The 14,043-nt window shown below is 44.7% G+C and overlaps 1 protein-coding gene across 1 annotated transcript; it reads left to right on the forward strand.

Annotated features, from left to right (window-relative positions):
- Window positions 1–9,118: 9,118 nt before the first annotated feature.
- On the forward strand, window positions 9,119–13,171 carry LOC136427674 (DNA-binding protein inhibitor ID-2-A-like). The gene is made up of 3 exons (XM_066416724.1): window positions 9,119–9,693; window positions 12,034–12,114; window positions 12,851–13,171. Exons 1-2 carry the CDS (start codon window positions 9,295–9,297, stop codon window positions 12,085–12,087), a joined length of 453 nt encoding a protein of 150 aa, XP_066272821.1. The 5' UTR covers window positions 9,119–9,294; the 3' UTR covers window positions 12,088–12,114; window positions 12,851–13,171.
- The last annotated feature ends 872 nt before the right edge of the window (window positions 13,172–14,043 follow it).

The following is a 14,043-nucleotide window of genomic DNA, read 5'->3' on the forward strand; positions in this document are numbered from 1 at the left end:
CGAAAGCGCATGTGTTGATATACATGTAGGTATGTACTGTATACGGAATCCATAGAAAGAAATTACTGGACCGTCCAACCCCCTAACTATCCAATGAAGGCGTTGTTAGTTTGTACTTCGCCGTAACAACACCTTATATTGATTTGTTTAGTTATTACATTTCTGCGACAAAAATGCCGACAACAGGTGCATTTCACACTTTCACGCTCACAGCCATCCGGGCGTAATTGCCGATGTCAACATTGGTAAACATCCAAACACCGCGTTTCCTCTGTTTTTCTGACCCGCGACTTTTCCCATGGTCCATGGGAAACTTTCTCAACTGACGAGTGTGTTCATAGGTCAGAAAGAAATACTGGTGGAGGTCGAGGATAGATTCGCGACTTTTAAGAAGTAGGAGGACATTTCATGGGGAGATGATGAAATATACACGCTGACAATGTAACGTTAGAGCGTCTGTTGCGAAAGGCCAAAATTTTCGTCATCAAACTCAAATGTATCAATGAAGTGCTGAACTGACTACCACTGATTTTGCGTGCCAACATGCTGCGATGAACATCTAGTGCTGTGAGCGTCGCGGTTGATGGCTTTGTAAAAACATTAGAACATTGGATAGCGTTTTCAGTGGCCAGCTCTAAGTACAACAAAGATATAGCTGTACAAACTTCTTTGATAGGTCGGATACATTAGTATCAGATACCTCTGCTGAGTGCTGACTGCCTTGCCAAGCCATGGGGTAACCCACGTTCACAGTGACTTGACCCCGAACGAACCCCAAATCCCTGACTTGTCAGAAGCACAAAAGTTTCTCGAAATCCTCCATGTCTGTCGAAAACGTTATCTGATCAAGACTGGATGGCAAGGAAATTACGCTGCTGTGTGGTCCGGAAAGCCTTATCTACCCCAGGAACCTTCGTGATGACAGAGAAGATTCTACATTGGACACGTTAGTGTTGGCCTATAGTCGACCTTCTGAAACTCGGAACTCTTCATTTTCTCTCATTGTGCTTTTTCTCTAATCACGTAGGGTTGGGTTTTTTTCCCTCTTTCTCAAGTTTTTCTCAGAAGAAAGAAAGAGGGATAGATAGTCTTTAAAAACCACGGTTAAAAACGGACCCAGCCGGACCTTACATCTGCTTGGTTTTCTCTGGCTCATTTCCCCGGAATAGGAAAATTAAATTGGAACTGCTTCACAGTGAAGCTTTTACCCTATCGGACCCGCTGACTGGCCGAACGGTGAAAGTTGAGCCACAAGAAATGGGGTAATGTTTAGTAGAAAACACACAGTTTGTCTTCGGCATTTACGCGCATCGCTAACTAGAAGTCATGAGAATGCCCATCCTACTCGAATGACAATTCACATGAGCCCAAAGTATTTCAAACGACGCGTACTTTCTCTATATCTGCAGCCACATTGTCGTTAGAAAAAGAAGGAGACGCCGCAATTGCAAAAGAGCTCATCAGGTTTAGTTTGAAGGAGGAGAGAACGTCTCAATTCGTGAGTTGCTTGAATACAAAGACGACAGAGTATGAAAACAGGTGGTCACTCAGCATCAGGTGAATAAGCGATGATATCAGTGCTTTCATCAAAGTGTCAGGTAAAGCGGAAGCACTTAGGAGACACTTAAGTCTTAAGGAACCGAAGAGGGTATCAGAATGTCCCGAGACGGTGTCCAGTGGTCACTTAATGTCTTAAGTGGTGCCGGAGATGAAAAAAAGCCTCAAAGAGGTGTCCACCAGAATATTGACCAAGCGCGAAATGTATTCAGCAAGTGACAGTACAAAGGAAGAGCTTTCCGTCCCGGTATAGGTAATCTCCAAGCAGATTTATCGGTGGCAATGGCAGTATCCAAAGGGCAAAAAAAACGTATTATTGGCCACTCGGTGGCCTAACGCTGCTTTTTATCTTTGGATACTGTCATTGCCACCGATAGATCTGCTTGGAGATTAGGTTTGGGGGCAGTCAGCAGAGATGTTGGTAGTATCTTCTATATATTTTTTTGTTGAATTATCATTATGATATATTGTAATATGTTACAATCATTCGTATACATGAAAACGAAATATAAAGTTGGAGGCTCAAATGACACTCTGTAACTCTTGCTGATTGGTTGTTCTACCGTCGTTTGTTGATACATGTTACTCTCCAAGCAGAGGAGTGGGTCCGGCAGGTTTTTGACGTGTTTTTAGGCGTTTTTGTCGGGCTTTCTACTTTGTCATGGTTTCTTTCTATCTTTATCCCACAGATAGAAAGAAACCATGACAAAGTAGAAAGCCCGACAAAAACGCCTAAAAACACGTCAAAAACCTGCCGGACCCACTCCTCTGCTTGGAGAGTAGATACATGTATCCCTTTCTGATTTGCTATGTTCTCTCAGGACTATTTCAGGTGGTAGCCATCTGTACAGAGCAATATCCATGTACAAATATAACATTTCCTCTGAACAGACACAGATTACCATGAGTAAATTTATTATCACGATCGCTTTCACTGAAATGCTTCCGAAAACGCGTGAGAACTTTTACAGCTCGATACAGTGTCACTGTACTGTCAAGAGCGGATAAACTTGCTTAGGACGTATTTTGTTTTCTCGGCAAATAACTATCAGAGTAGATCTATTTCTACCTTATGAACAGTGGTAGAAAAATCTCTGATAAGGTTTTGTACCCAACTTTATCATTAGGAAATAATGATTGATTTCTTTAATATTACATCATCTATGTCATAATACAGTTTCATACAACATCCGCTGAGAAGCTCTTGAATATCGTTCACGTCGCGTGGGAAATTTTGCAGTTTGTATAACGTGAGTGAATATGTGCAAATGTGAACAAACATAAGTGCGCGACCTCGATAAACAATTAGGCAGGCGGCGGTATAGTGGTGCCGACTGCTGCGGCGGTTAAACATTAGCCAGGAGCCCAGGACCTGCCCGGGTTGAAGCAGTGGGATGTATGCTCAGCTGGGCCCACTTCTTACTCTTTGTGATGATTACAAGATATGATACCAACAAGCGGGATAAAAATACCCCACTTGCGTAACGCCATGTAGCTGCTATTGCTAATGTCCAGATTTATATGAAGCTTCGTTATGATTTCAAGACCAATGTATATTAGTATTAGCCATGGTATACATACGCGCGCTCTCATATGTTATGGTGTTTCCGAGTTCCAGTTGCCTTGTAAAGAGGAGAAGATTTTGTATACTTTTCATGGCGGTATTTGAACGATGATCATGCAGTAGTATCAACCGTTCGATGCTATTTTGCATGTTGTTCATATCCCCAGAGTTGTGTCAAACACGTATAAGTTTCTACAGCTCTGTTTTGACTAGGAGAGTCTGGGATTGTGATTGACGCTTGTACACCAGCCTGTCATACTTATGCATCATCTGAATTGAACTTTGAACATTTGGATGCTTAATAAACGGAGCATTGCATATCAATTCGAGTTACATGTACTACATTCTGCATTGAGAGGACTCCTTCCACTCCAACAGGATAAAAAAAAAGATATGACATTGCAACTACGGCTTGTTACATACCGAGAAAAGACGCATGCATTGAGACATTGTGCAATATGTATTCCTTTCTTATGATCTTTCATATCATGTATTACTTCATCATTCATCTATCTATAACGGTGAGCAATTGGCCACGATATTGTGACTGTTCAGTGTACAAAAAGAAGTCATTACATAAGTCCATTACACTGTACACAGTGAGTCTATCGCCGTGTGTGCCCCGGAATAGTAGCGGCAGTGTGGAGAACTAAGGGGTGGTTTGCACAGGTGTTAGCAGCACACCTTGGTATTGACAGTGGAGTTAGAGATTTATTCACGGTTGTGTAGAAACACCGGGGAAGGATTAAGAGGTGAGACACGTAGTAAAAGGTAAAAATCTTGAAAGAACCGTTGGTTTCAGAGTCAGTGTCGGGTGTAGGGTTGTCCTGATATCACAGTAGTTGAGATCGAAGTATTAGGCGTCAAAAACATGTCGCCAAAACTTTTAGAAAACTGTGTGATTGTGAAATAGACATGGGCAATACTAGTAGCCATGCAAACTACGGTGTACATAGCACGTTTAGAGTTTAGTTCACTGACCGTGGTCCGACAATTGCAAGTAGAATTGACAACAAATTCTGTGAAAGACGTCGGCATGCCCTAAAATCTTGTTATGGAAACCGTTTTTTTCTTTACTAGGCACGAGCGTTTTATCGTAATACTAGCGGACAGCCCAGCGGTGTGGAGTTACCCCATCGCCCATTCACAAAAATTCAGCCAATGACCCGTGTAATCTGTGCCACGCGCTGACGATGACGCTCTGCGCCCTGATTGGCTGATAGCGCGATAATGATCTGTTAGGCACGCGCCTTGTCAAAACAATGCTTAGTATTAGCGCTTCACACAATAGTGAGACTGGCAGTTGCCCCGCCTCCTCCTGCTATCAATAGCCCCCGCCACGCGACAGACACGAGCCATTCGGGCCCCAGCCTGCTTGGGAACAACCCCGGAAGCGAGAAAATGGAGGAAAATCTTCTAAAAATTCAGTTTAGCATCGGATTTATGGAGTTTCTCGTTACTACGATGGGAGAGAGGAGTCGTCTGTTTGGATTAACTTCGGCTGGGAGAGGTGTCAAGGCGGCGTGGGACGTTTCCAGATGGACCGCCATATGGTTCTTGTCTTTGTTCTCACAAACATGGCTGTTGCTCGGGTGCGAATGGACTTCACCTGGGCCCAATCTGGGAGCGATCGGGAGGGTGCTCGGGGTTGCGGGCGGAAGGCCGGCGCCCCAAGACGGCGGGGGATGGACAGTCTACCGCGGGGGTCCGAGCCGGCTCCCGGGAAGCAGGAATTCTTCCACGGAATGCCTTGGCTCTCCGCGCCTTGGAAATTGCATTATACTGCGGACAAAGGACTTCTGTTCACAAAACCCGCTGCCCGCACGTGAACCATAACACGCTACACCTTCTGTGGCGAGTCTGTGGTGGGAAAAAGCCGCGATTTCGCCCAAGTTGCGGGGATTCGAACCTCGTGTTGTCTCTGAGGAGCGAGGAGACTTGACAGTCCGGGGATTTGGCGGCCTTGGAGGAGGAAACAAGGCCAGATGGAAAGAGGTATCGGGAGCGAGCAACATATGGCGAGGTGTGGGGCTGTCTTACGGCGCAGACTACTGGCGCCAAGTGTTTTCATAGCGTGAATGGGGCAGACTTTCTCACACACACAGCCGCACATGTTCCGTCCGTCAGCTAACAAAGTGGCGATTCAAGCCCATCCAAATGACAAACACAGCCAAGCTCGCAAGCGTGAAAAGGATACTTCCTGACCAAGAAAGTGGGAGGGACACACATCAAACTTGAGCCTCTCGGCGTCTTACAATCTCTCCTTAGGTGGTATGTTGTTCCTCCGTTCCCAGCCGTGTTCTCTAGACCAAAACTTCTACAAGCAAACCCAAGAACTTTTCTCCAGTACATCAATTGTACATATACAAGGAGGAAATGCTAAAAGACTGCTATTATTTTCAAGTTTAACTGGAAATCGTGTGAAAGGTCATCTGAATTAAAGTTGCCTGTCAAAATGTGGGGTGGCAAAATGAGAAGTCGGTCGCATCCCACAGATAAACTTCCTAGCCTCTACCAGGCTCCGCCGGATGGCTGGAAAAATAGTAGAAATTGGCCGTAATAGAGTGAATAGTGTGCCAAGGGAGTTAGCTACGGAGGGAGTACATTATGCCATCGACGGATGGCATAATGTACTCCCTCCGTAGCTAACTCCCTTGGCACACTATTCACTCTATTACGGCCAATTTCTACTATTTTTCCAGCCATCCGGCGGAGCCTGGTAGAGGCTAAAACTTCCCGCCATCGGAGCAGATGGCAATTTATCAATGGTGATGCTGGGAGGTCCTGACAAATTTTCAATCGGGCAGTAAGATTGCGGGGCACGATAAGTGCCTAGGATGGGCCGCCAGCTGACTAGCAGCTGACGGTAGTAACGGAATCCGTGCCTCAATCGCCCTGTGAAAACCGCGAATGTGTATTGGACTTTTCGTAGGAAAAAAAGTACCCTGTCTTCAGCACAAAGGAGTTTCTTTTACCGATAAACTGTGAAGAAAATGATGGAGGAAACGCTGAAAAATGGAACCGGAAGTGGTGATTGCAGCCACACGTGTGCGATCTGTTGTCATCAGTGATGAGACCCTTATTTATTGACCTGTCATCACTTACGTTTGGATTATCACGGAAACTTCGGCCTGCCAGAGAAAGCAAGGAATGTCTTTATCAGAAAGTTGTTATGAGTTTTAACAAAATTGAGGCAAGGTAATCTGGAAACAAGAAGAGAAAATTTCATATTTTAGAGTCAATATGAACAAGGAGGTTATAGTAGTCTATGTAACCTCCTTGCTTATTTTCAACCTCCTTGCAATGAGGGATCAAAGTGGGCGGGATAAAGTTCTTCACACTAACAGTAAACTAAAAAGACACAAACTTCACTAAAGATAACATGTACAAGAAAGTTCAACGCAAATCAAACATATTGGATACTTCTTATTAGATATCGATCCTGTTGTGTGGTTCTATAAAACAATTTAACAAAGATTATTATTTTTTGTGCTGAAGGTGTGTGGCATCCGCTACAATTAATTGGTCAAATTTTGGAAGGCAAATTCTTAGCCACATCGTGGACCATACAAGCAAGGACAAGTACATGTACACAAGCACGTTTAGTAGGAAACAAAGTCAAAGTGCAACGCCCCAAAACAATAAGTTCTCCCTACAATTGTGCGAGAACAACACGTGGAGTTGACTGCAGATGGAGCGAGGAAACAGTGTGTGAGTATCAAAGCACACTATGTGTTTTGTCCAAATGGCCTCAGTTCCAACAGATGGGGCGCAGAATGTGCTACGTTTGGAAAACAAAGTGGGAGAACGCCACCCTGCTTTTCACCGGGCTGACCCCACAGTTTCATGCTGCACCCGTTGCGAGTTTTCCCGGGAAAAAAACTCGCCATGTGGGCCTCGTTCCGGTGCATTCTTGGCGTCGCGCTGGGGAAACCAAGGGCAGTCAAAAGTATGGTTAACAAAAGTTCCACATTCCACGCACCCGTGGAAAAAGGAGAATGTGAAAAAAGCAGGAAGTTCTTTCAACTTGCACTTGTGAGTTTTCCGAGGGAACTTTCGATGATGAACGTGTTTATAAAATTTATAGTTTCCATGATTTGTATTTCAGTAAAAGCTCAAGCGACATTGCTAACCCACAAAACGGAGAGGCTGTTACAGATTTTATAGGGATACAATTGCAAACTTGTCCCCCTGTACAGGCGCCTGCTCATGTTTTGGTAGACTACTTGGGTACGGTTTACTACCTTAATTTCGTGGGCCGAGATTGCGTTTATTGAATAAACAGGTGTTTCCGAGACAGTCACATTTTTTACACAACACAAGCTGACTCACAAATTGTACAGCGTCGCGCCAAGGAAAACCAGGCGAAGTCGTGAGTAAAGAGAAAACGGTAACATGTGTGGCTTGTTTTACTTGGTATGTGGCCGGCCCTGCCCTTGTAAACCTAGGAATTGTCGGAATTGAGACCAGATTAGACAAATTATTATAATTTCTGCAGCCCGGCGCCAGAGAGAATCAAGTTCCATGAGAAAGACCATTGGGGCGAAGACGCAACAATGATTTGAGCGGGTGTGAAGGCATGTGGTCCCTGATTCCCAACAAAACCTACTTTTGTGCCGGTGAAGACGGATTTCCAGCCAGACTGTTAGGTTTTCCAACGAGAAGTTTAATATACTGTGGTGGGAAAATGGAAACACTTTGGAGGAGTAAAATATATTTTAATTCTTACACAATGAAAGAGCGAAAAGAAAGTTCTAAAGGAAGTAGAATAAGTTCAACAGTGAACTTTTGGCCAACGAAGTTAAAGAATCTCGCCAGAAAAGAGTGTCAGACCAATTTTCTCGTCAAGTTGATAAGAGTTTTTGTGTGCATTTGGCAATCTCAGGCGCCCAGCTGCATGGCCCCGAAGTGTGTACCGTCAACAACAACAGCCGTGTGTTGACTGTCTAATGGTAATCGCCTCAAGTTTGTACAAAGCATCGACAGGCAATTAGACGAGAAGTCATACAAACGGTCACACAGATGTGCAAGGGCGCCCCGAGACATCTTGCCCTTTTGTTCAACTTCAAAAGTTTATCTCGACTCTTTTGAAATACATCCATATGGTGATGGAATGTGCGCATTCCGACACAGAACATTCTGATTTTTCACTTGTAGGAAATATCAACACCTCTGAAACAACACGCTGGTATTTGTTCGTTTTTCCCACCAAGGTTTTAACCAGGAGGCCATAGTTTTATTTTCACGGCCAGCAAACCGATTTTCCCCGGCCCATGAGTAACAGAGCGGGAGGAATGCACCCCGAGGTATATTTTTTGCGTCCCACGCCTGTAGCCGTATGCAAATGCACAGGTGCGCTTGGAAGGGGGCGAAGGTGACAACATTAGGGCTCCATTTATCAACAAGGATCGGCCGCAAGTGTACGGGCGCCTTGTGCGCGGATTTGATTGGCGTGGTCGTCGCCATAGCGACCGCCAGCCCGACGCCAGTTTGACAGGCATCAAGCGGGGATGAATGGGTGACGTCACGACACTGGCGCCAGAGAGGCGCGCCTGGCTGTTGTTGATTGCGCAGTGTTCGCCCAAATTAATCACATGTCAAATATGATTGTGGCTGTCATGCGAAAAGTACACACAGCCCGGGTGCAGCTGTGGGAACGTACCAACTCAACCCTCGTGTGGCGGTGCCAACCCGCACCGAACCCGAGAAAAGTTCCAAAACACACCGGTACGCTTCCCCGACGGGGGAATCCCTGTGTGAAAAGGGCCGTGTGACGTCACGAAGCCCCTAAAAGTCAGACTATCGAGACCCACCGGTCTTCAACATGCAGTGCCCCACATGTTGGCGACGGGGCGCCCCGGGGTGGAGCAGTTCAACACGACGTGGCGCTTCTCGCCTTCTGATTGGCCACCTCCCCGACATTAGTGTCAAAATAACAATGGTGTCGGTGATTGCCCTGTGCCCATTGGTTAGGTCGGGTGAAGGGGCGTGGCCTGATTGTGTCCACAGCTGGGAAAGCCGCTGTTTGTTTGGTTCAGATATAAACCTTCGACATCATCAGAGCCACAGGCATTCCTAGAGAAACATTCTCAGCGCGTGCACCGTGAAGGATACCAGCGATCGCACGGATTTTATCGTCGAGAAGTCGCAGCAGTTTGTCTTACGGTTCCGAAATGAAGCCGCAGAGCCCGATGTCCGCGCTGCCTGCCAGCGAAGCCGCCCTTCGGAAGCTTCACGATCCCATCCCGATGAAGGCGTTAAAGACGGCCCTTCCCAGCTCGTCCGGCTTACAGTCGCTGTACAACATGGACATGAACGACTGTTACTCCAAGTTGAGGGAACTCGTGCCGACAATTCCTAGCAACAAGAAGATGTCGAGAATAGAGATCCTCCAGCATGTAATAGACTATATCCAGGACTTGCAGACGGCGTTGGATGGACATCCGGGAGTGCAAGCCTTGTCGCTGTCTGTAGGGATGGCGGCGGAGACGAGCCCGACCGGCCGGGACAGAAAACCTCTCGGCGCCCTCGCACTCACACAAGACGGCAACAACAGACAAACACACACACAGGTAAGAACTTCTTCTTTTTTTCCCTACGGTTCTGTTGATATTCGTGCCACTATGCCTAAGTCCCATTCCATAGTTCCGTGTGATTTCCATGTATTTACCGTTTTATGGGCCCACCGCTCTGTCGGACACTCGAAATGTGTATTCATGTCTCCGCAAACGTTTTGTAGCTCAAGTGTTGTCACAGTGAAGTGTGTGCATGCCATGAGGCCTGGAGATGCTCATACAATCGCTTAAAAATGTGTTTCCTCCTGAAATTGCCACTTCCGCTGCTGTTCTGGTAGTATGTTCACGTTTCCCCATACGTAATACCGGCGCCCGCCCCACCTAAGTGCTGTTCCGTACGTGCACTGACTAGGCACAACGCCTCGTCATGACCTTGCACGCCTCTCGAGACTTAAAGACAGGAATAAATCGATTTTTTCCTGGAAAATACTACAATCAAGTGTTAACTTTCCCCGGGAATCGTCTGACACGAGGCGATAGAACAGGCCTCAACACAGATGTTACATCAGGTATTTCATGTTAATTTCGGCTGCGGTCATAAGAAATTATGTATGGAAATTTTGCCTCAGTTTTTTTTTCTTCACCCTAAGCAGAAATATCATTATGTGCTAAATGTTTCTTGATAAACGTCTCTCACAATCATCTAAATATAGACTGTTTGTATGATGTGAAGTGGGTGCTACAAAGGCAACCGGTGCGCTGATGTTTCTACACGCCTTTATCGTTTCCTGTTTTCCCGAAAACCGCGCAAGAGAACAACATACGATTTCCTCCTTGCACATAATTTCTTATAAATAGTTTCTACATTACATAAATGTTGAAGTGGGATACGGTGATAGTAGTTTCCCGTCCGACATTAAGCTGAAGTACGTGTGTCAATAACATCATGTCTTGTTTGGAAGACTCGCTATTCCGGGCTGTATCTTGAGAAAGATCTCACCATCGCCCTGCGCACCTGTGTAGTCGATTACGTCACGAATCTGACATTATCGCCTCGACGCATTTAAATCAGTAATTGCTGATTTATGAAGATATCATTTTCTGGGCCACGGGTTAGCTTTTTGGACTGGAAAAATGTGAGACATTTGTGCATGTAGGGATGGGTGTATTTTTGCAGATTGGTGCTCTATATAGGAACCAGTTGTGTATGTACATCATAACCCAGCAGCTGTGTGGCGCTCCTCCTTGCTGGAAATGGTTAGGAATTAGCTCGTCAAACATTCCAACCTTGATAACCATCCAACATGGCCGGTCATGATTTTTGTTCATAATTTTAACTTAAGAACGAGTGGACAAATGTCATCGGAACGCTAACTCTCAATTTGCAACTGTTATGAATACGTATTGTTGGTAGCCATGAAAATATTGGCAAGCTGAACCTATTTCGGATACGGCAAATTTATCATTGATTCAAGGAAGCGGGCATTCCGAGCTTTTCTCATTCCTCTTTCATTTAGCCAGTCGGGGGAAGAACCTTTCAGTCGCATGTTTTGTGTCTCCTTCACACGTTTGAGTTGTGTTGCCGTCGGCTGTAATTGAGGACACGTTGACAGACGTAGTAATTCAGACCGTGTTGTCTCAAGGGCAAGGGGACACTCCGGCGCCACAACCTCCTCACAATTCAGGATTCGTATTTCCTCTGGCGCAATTCTAGCTAACGCCCGAAACGATCGCCTTGGAAGGCCGAAATAAAAGATTTTGGGTATTTTTTTCCGTCAAACTAAACGTTGGTAACAGCTAACAAATCGATTCTTTGAATAATTTTTTTTTTGCGGCAAAGCGACTCGGCAGTCGATGTTTGTTTTAAATTTCTACACGACTTATTTCCACAGCATGTCCTTGATTTCATTTTTAGGATTAAAAAGACATTTAATTTTTCATCATAAAGATCCTGTCCAGAGTCGTCCCATGTGCGTAAATCCTACGGCACATACGACTCCTGTATCCCCACACCCAACAACTCATACCCCGACAACAGCCGGTCCCAATCTCATGTTCCTTCTCACTGGCCACATTCTTGCCTTGAGATATTGCGGCCTCATCGTCCATCCGTCCCCGAGACAAAACTAGGTGGCGCCACCCTACAGACGTTGAACAACTTCGTATGTTTCAACCTAAACAAGCGATATTCGAGAGCGCACATCCTGTGCACGACGGTTCACCTGCTGTTGTGATAACATCTCACACCTGTAAGCCACCTTCCTACGCAAGTAAAACTTTTCGCGGAAATTCTCTTGAACCGTAGCTCTTCTGATCTTCCACTGTTCAAAGATGCGCCATTGTTGCTATTTTCTCTGCCAAATGAATTAAATGTGTTTTCTCTTCTTGTCTTTCCAGACGTTGCTCTCAGATAAACCAGAGACAGTTCTACCCACCACAAGAGTGTGCTAGCCCTAGAGGAGTCATCCTTAGAATCAGGTAAGAACACTTCTATATTATTTTGACTTGTACCTTAGATAAGAACTTGAGAAAAAAATTTAAAAAATCCAAATTATTTCTAGGTCAAAACTCTTTGTGTAGACACTAATGGTGACAGTTAAGAGGTTTGGCTGGCACGGTAATTCACGGACACATGATCAGACTAATAGGTAATCCATTGACACCTGATCACCTGAGGCCTCACCTGTGGGCGCACCTGGCCGTCCAGGTGGTGGGAGCGGGGTGGGTGGAGCTTGGCACCTAGTTCCCATTTCGCAGTCTATTGTTTGCCAGTGTAGTTCACCCATTCACAATTGCCTCATGACTTCTGTCCAACTTCTCAAAGCAATGTAGACAAAGGTTCTCCCTTAGTTTGAAGATGTGGGTGTTCCAAACACAATAGTTAAGTTTTGTGTGTGGAATAAATACTAATTGTTGTTGGAACCAGCAGACAATTTGTTTCTTGGCGCAACCCGATAGGCTGTTTGTTGTATTTCATTTGTAAAATTGCACCTGTCGTAAAGAAAACAGCTTATGGTAGGCGGGAGGTTGTGAAAAGGAGAAGCCATTGAAGTTGTAGTGAATTCACCCTAATGCCTTTCATGCACTGCAAAGGGTGTGGATGAATAGGGTAAATATAAGAGACACCTAGTGGGGATATGTTTACAACTGGTTCATGTTCACCATTGAGTGATGTTGATCTGTTTCTGACCATGTTTTTTTGGCTTTTTTCCAGGTGAGAAACCCTAGCGGTGTGCCAGAAACTACATCTCCCGGTCAGCCTGTTGCCCACCCCTCTGCAAGGAACGAAGTGATGGAACCCACCAACGCTGTCTTCGTCCATGCCACTATTGCTTCTTCCTGAGAGAAAAATCAGAAAAGGCAGCACCGGCTAGCCAGACATTGTGCAAAGACTTGAGTGTTGTTGAAACCAAAGGACACACTGACTGTTGTTGAACCTGATTTCGACGCCAGGTGTTTTACCTGTCTGCAGATGTAATTGCTGCATTGTTAATACTGACCATAAGGACAGACTATTTTCCCAGCATCTTTAAAACAAATATTCTGTACTGTGTGAATGGGTATAAAGTTACCAAACATTGGTGCAGTATATGTCATTCTAGCACAGATGGAAAGTCCCATACTCTTGCTGTGTTTGTATGTGTAGTAAAGTTAAGGTATTAAAAAAGACCCACCAAAGAACCTGACAGTTACATTCGGACATTGTAATGATTCCTTCTGTAGTGTCAGATCAGCTTGGACCTCTCTGGCAGTGTTAAACCCACCCAATATGATGCTGTATTCAGGAAAACAAGTGTGTAGTACCGTGTAGATATCTGTTGTATACTGACTGAAAATGTGGTCTTATATTACTTTTTGTACACAAAGTTTTAAACTTATGGAGCTATGAAGTGGGGAGTGAGAAAATGAAGAAGACAAAAAATATATGACGACACGAAAGAATGTATCACTATTTTCGTTAATTGATGTGTAATAAAAATATTTGTACATTTATATACAAAGTGGCAGCGTGGTCATTTAGGTGCATGGAAGGTCAATCAGTTATTGTTGGGCAATGAATATCGAATAGCCATAGCACTCAATCTAATGACATCTACATTACAAAACAACATGATTGACAGGATAGATTTACCCCAAAAGCCATTGAATTGGTAAATGATTTGTCGCATCAGCGGACTGAAATTGTATGGGGCAAGGAGTAGAGTCAATTCCACATTACCGAGAGGGTGTTTGTTGCTTTTTGTTCTAACATTTACAAAACCTTTGTAACAATCTATGTGAGATAAGTAACTGTTAAGAACAATTTCCAACATTTATTTGGTGTTATAAATATTTTCTGCTGTGTTCCAACAGGTTAAACAAATTTCCAACATTGAACACATTATTTGTATTAGTTTCTAAACTGTT

The sequence above is a fragment of the Branchiostoma lanceolatum genome, chromosome 2, assembly GCF_035083965.1.
Source record: "Branchiostoma lanceolatum isolate klBraLanc5 chromosome 2, klBraLanc5.hap2, whole genome shotgun sequence".
Lineage (NCBI taxonomy): Eukaryota > Metazoa > Chordata > Leptocardii > Amphioxiformes > Branchiostomatidae > Branchiostoma > Branchiostoma lanceolatum.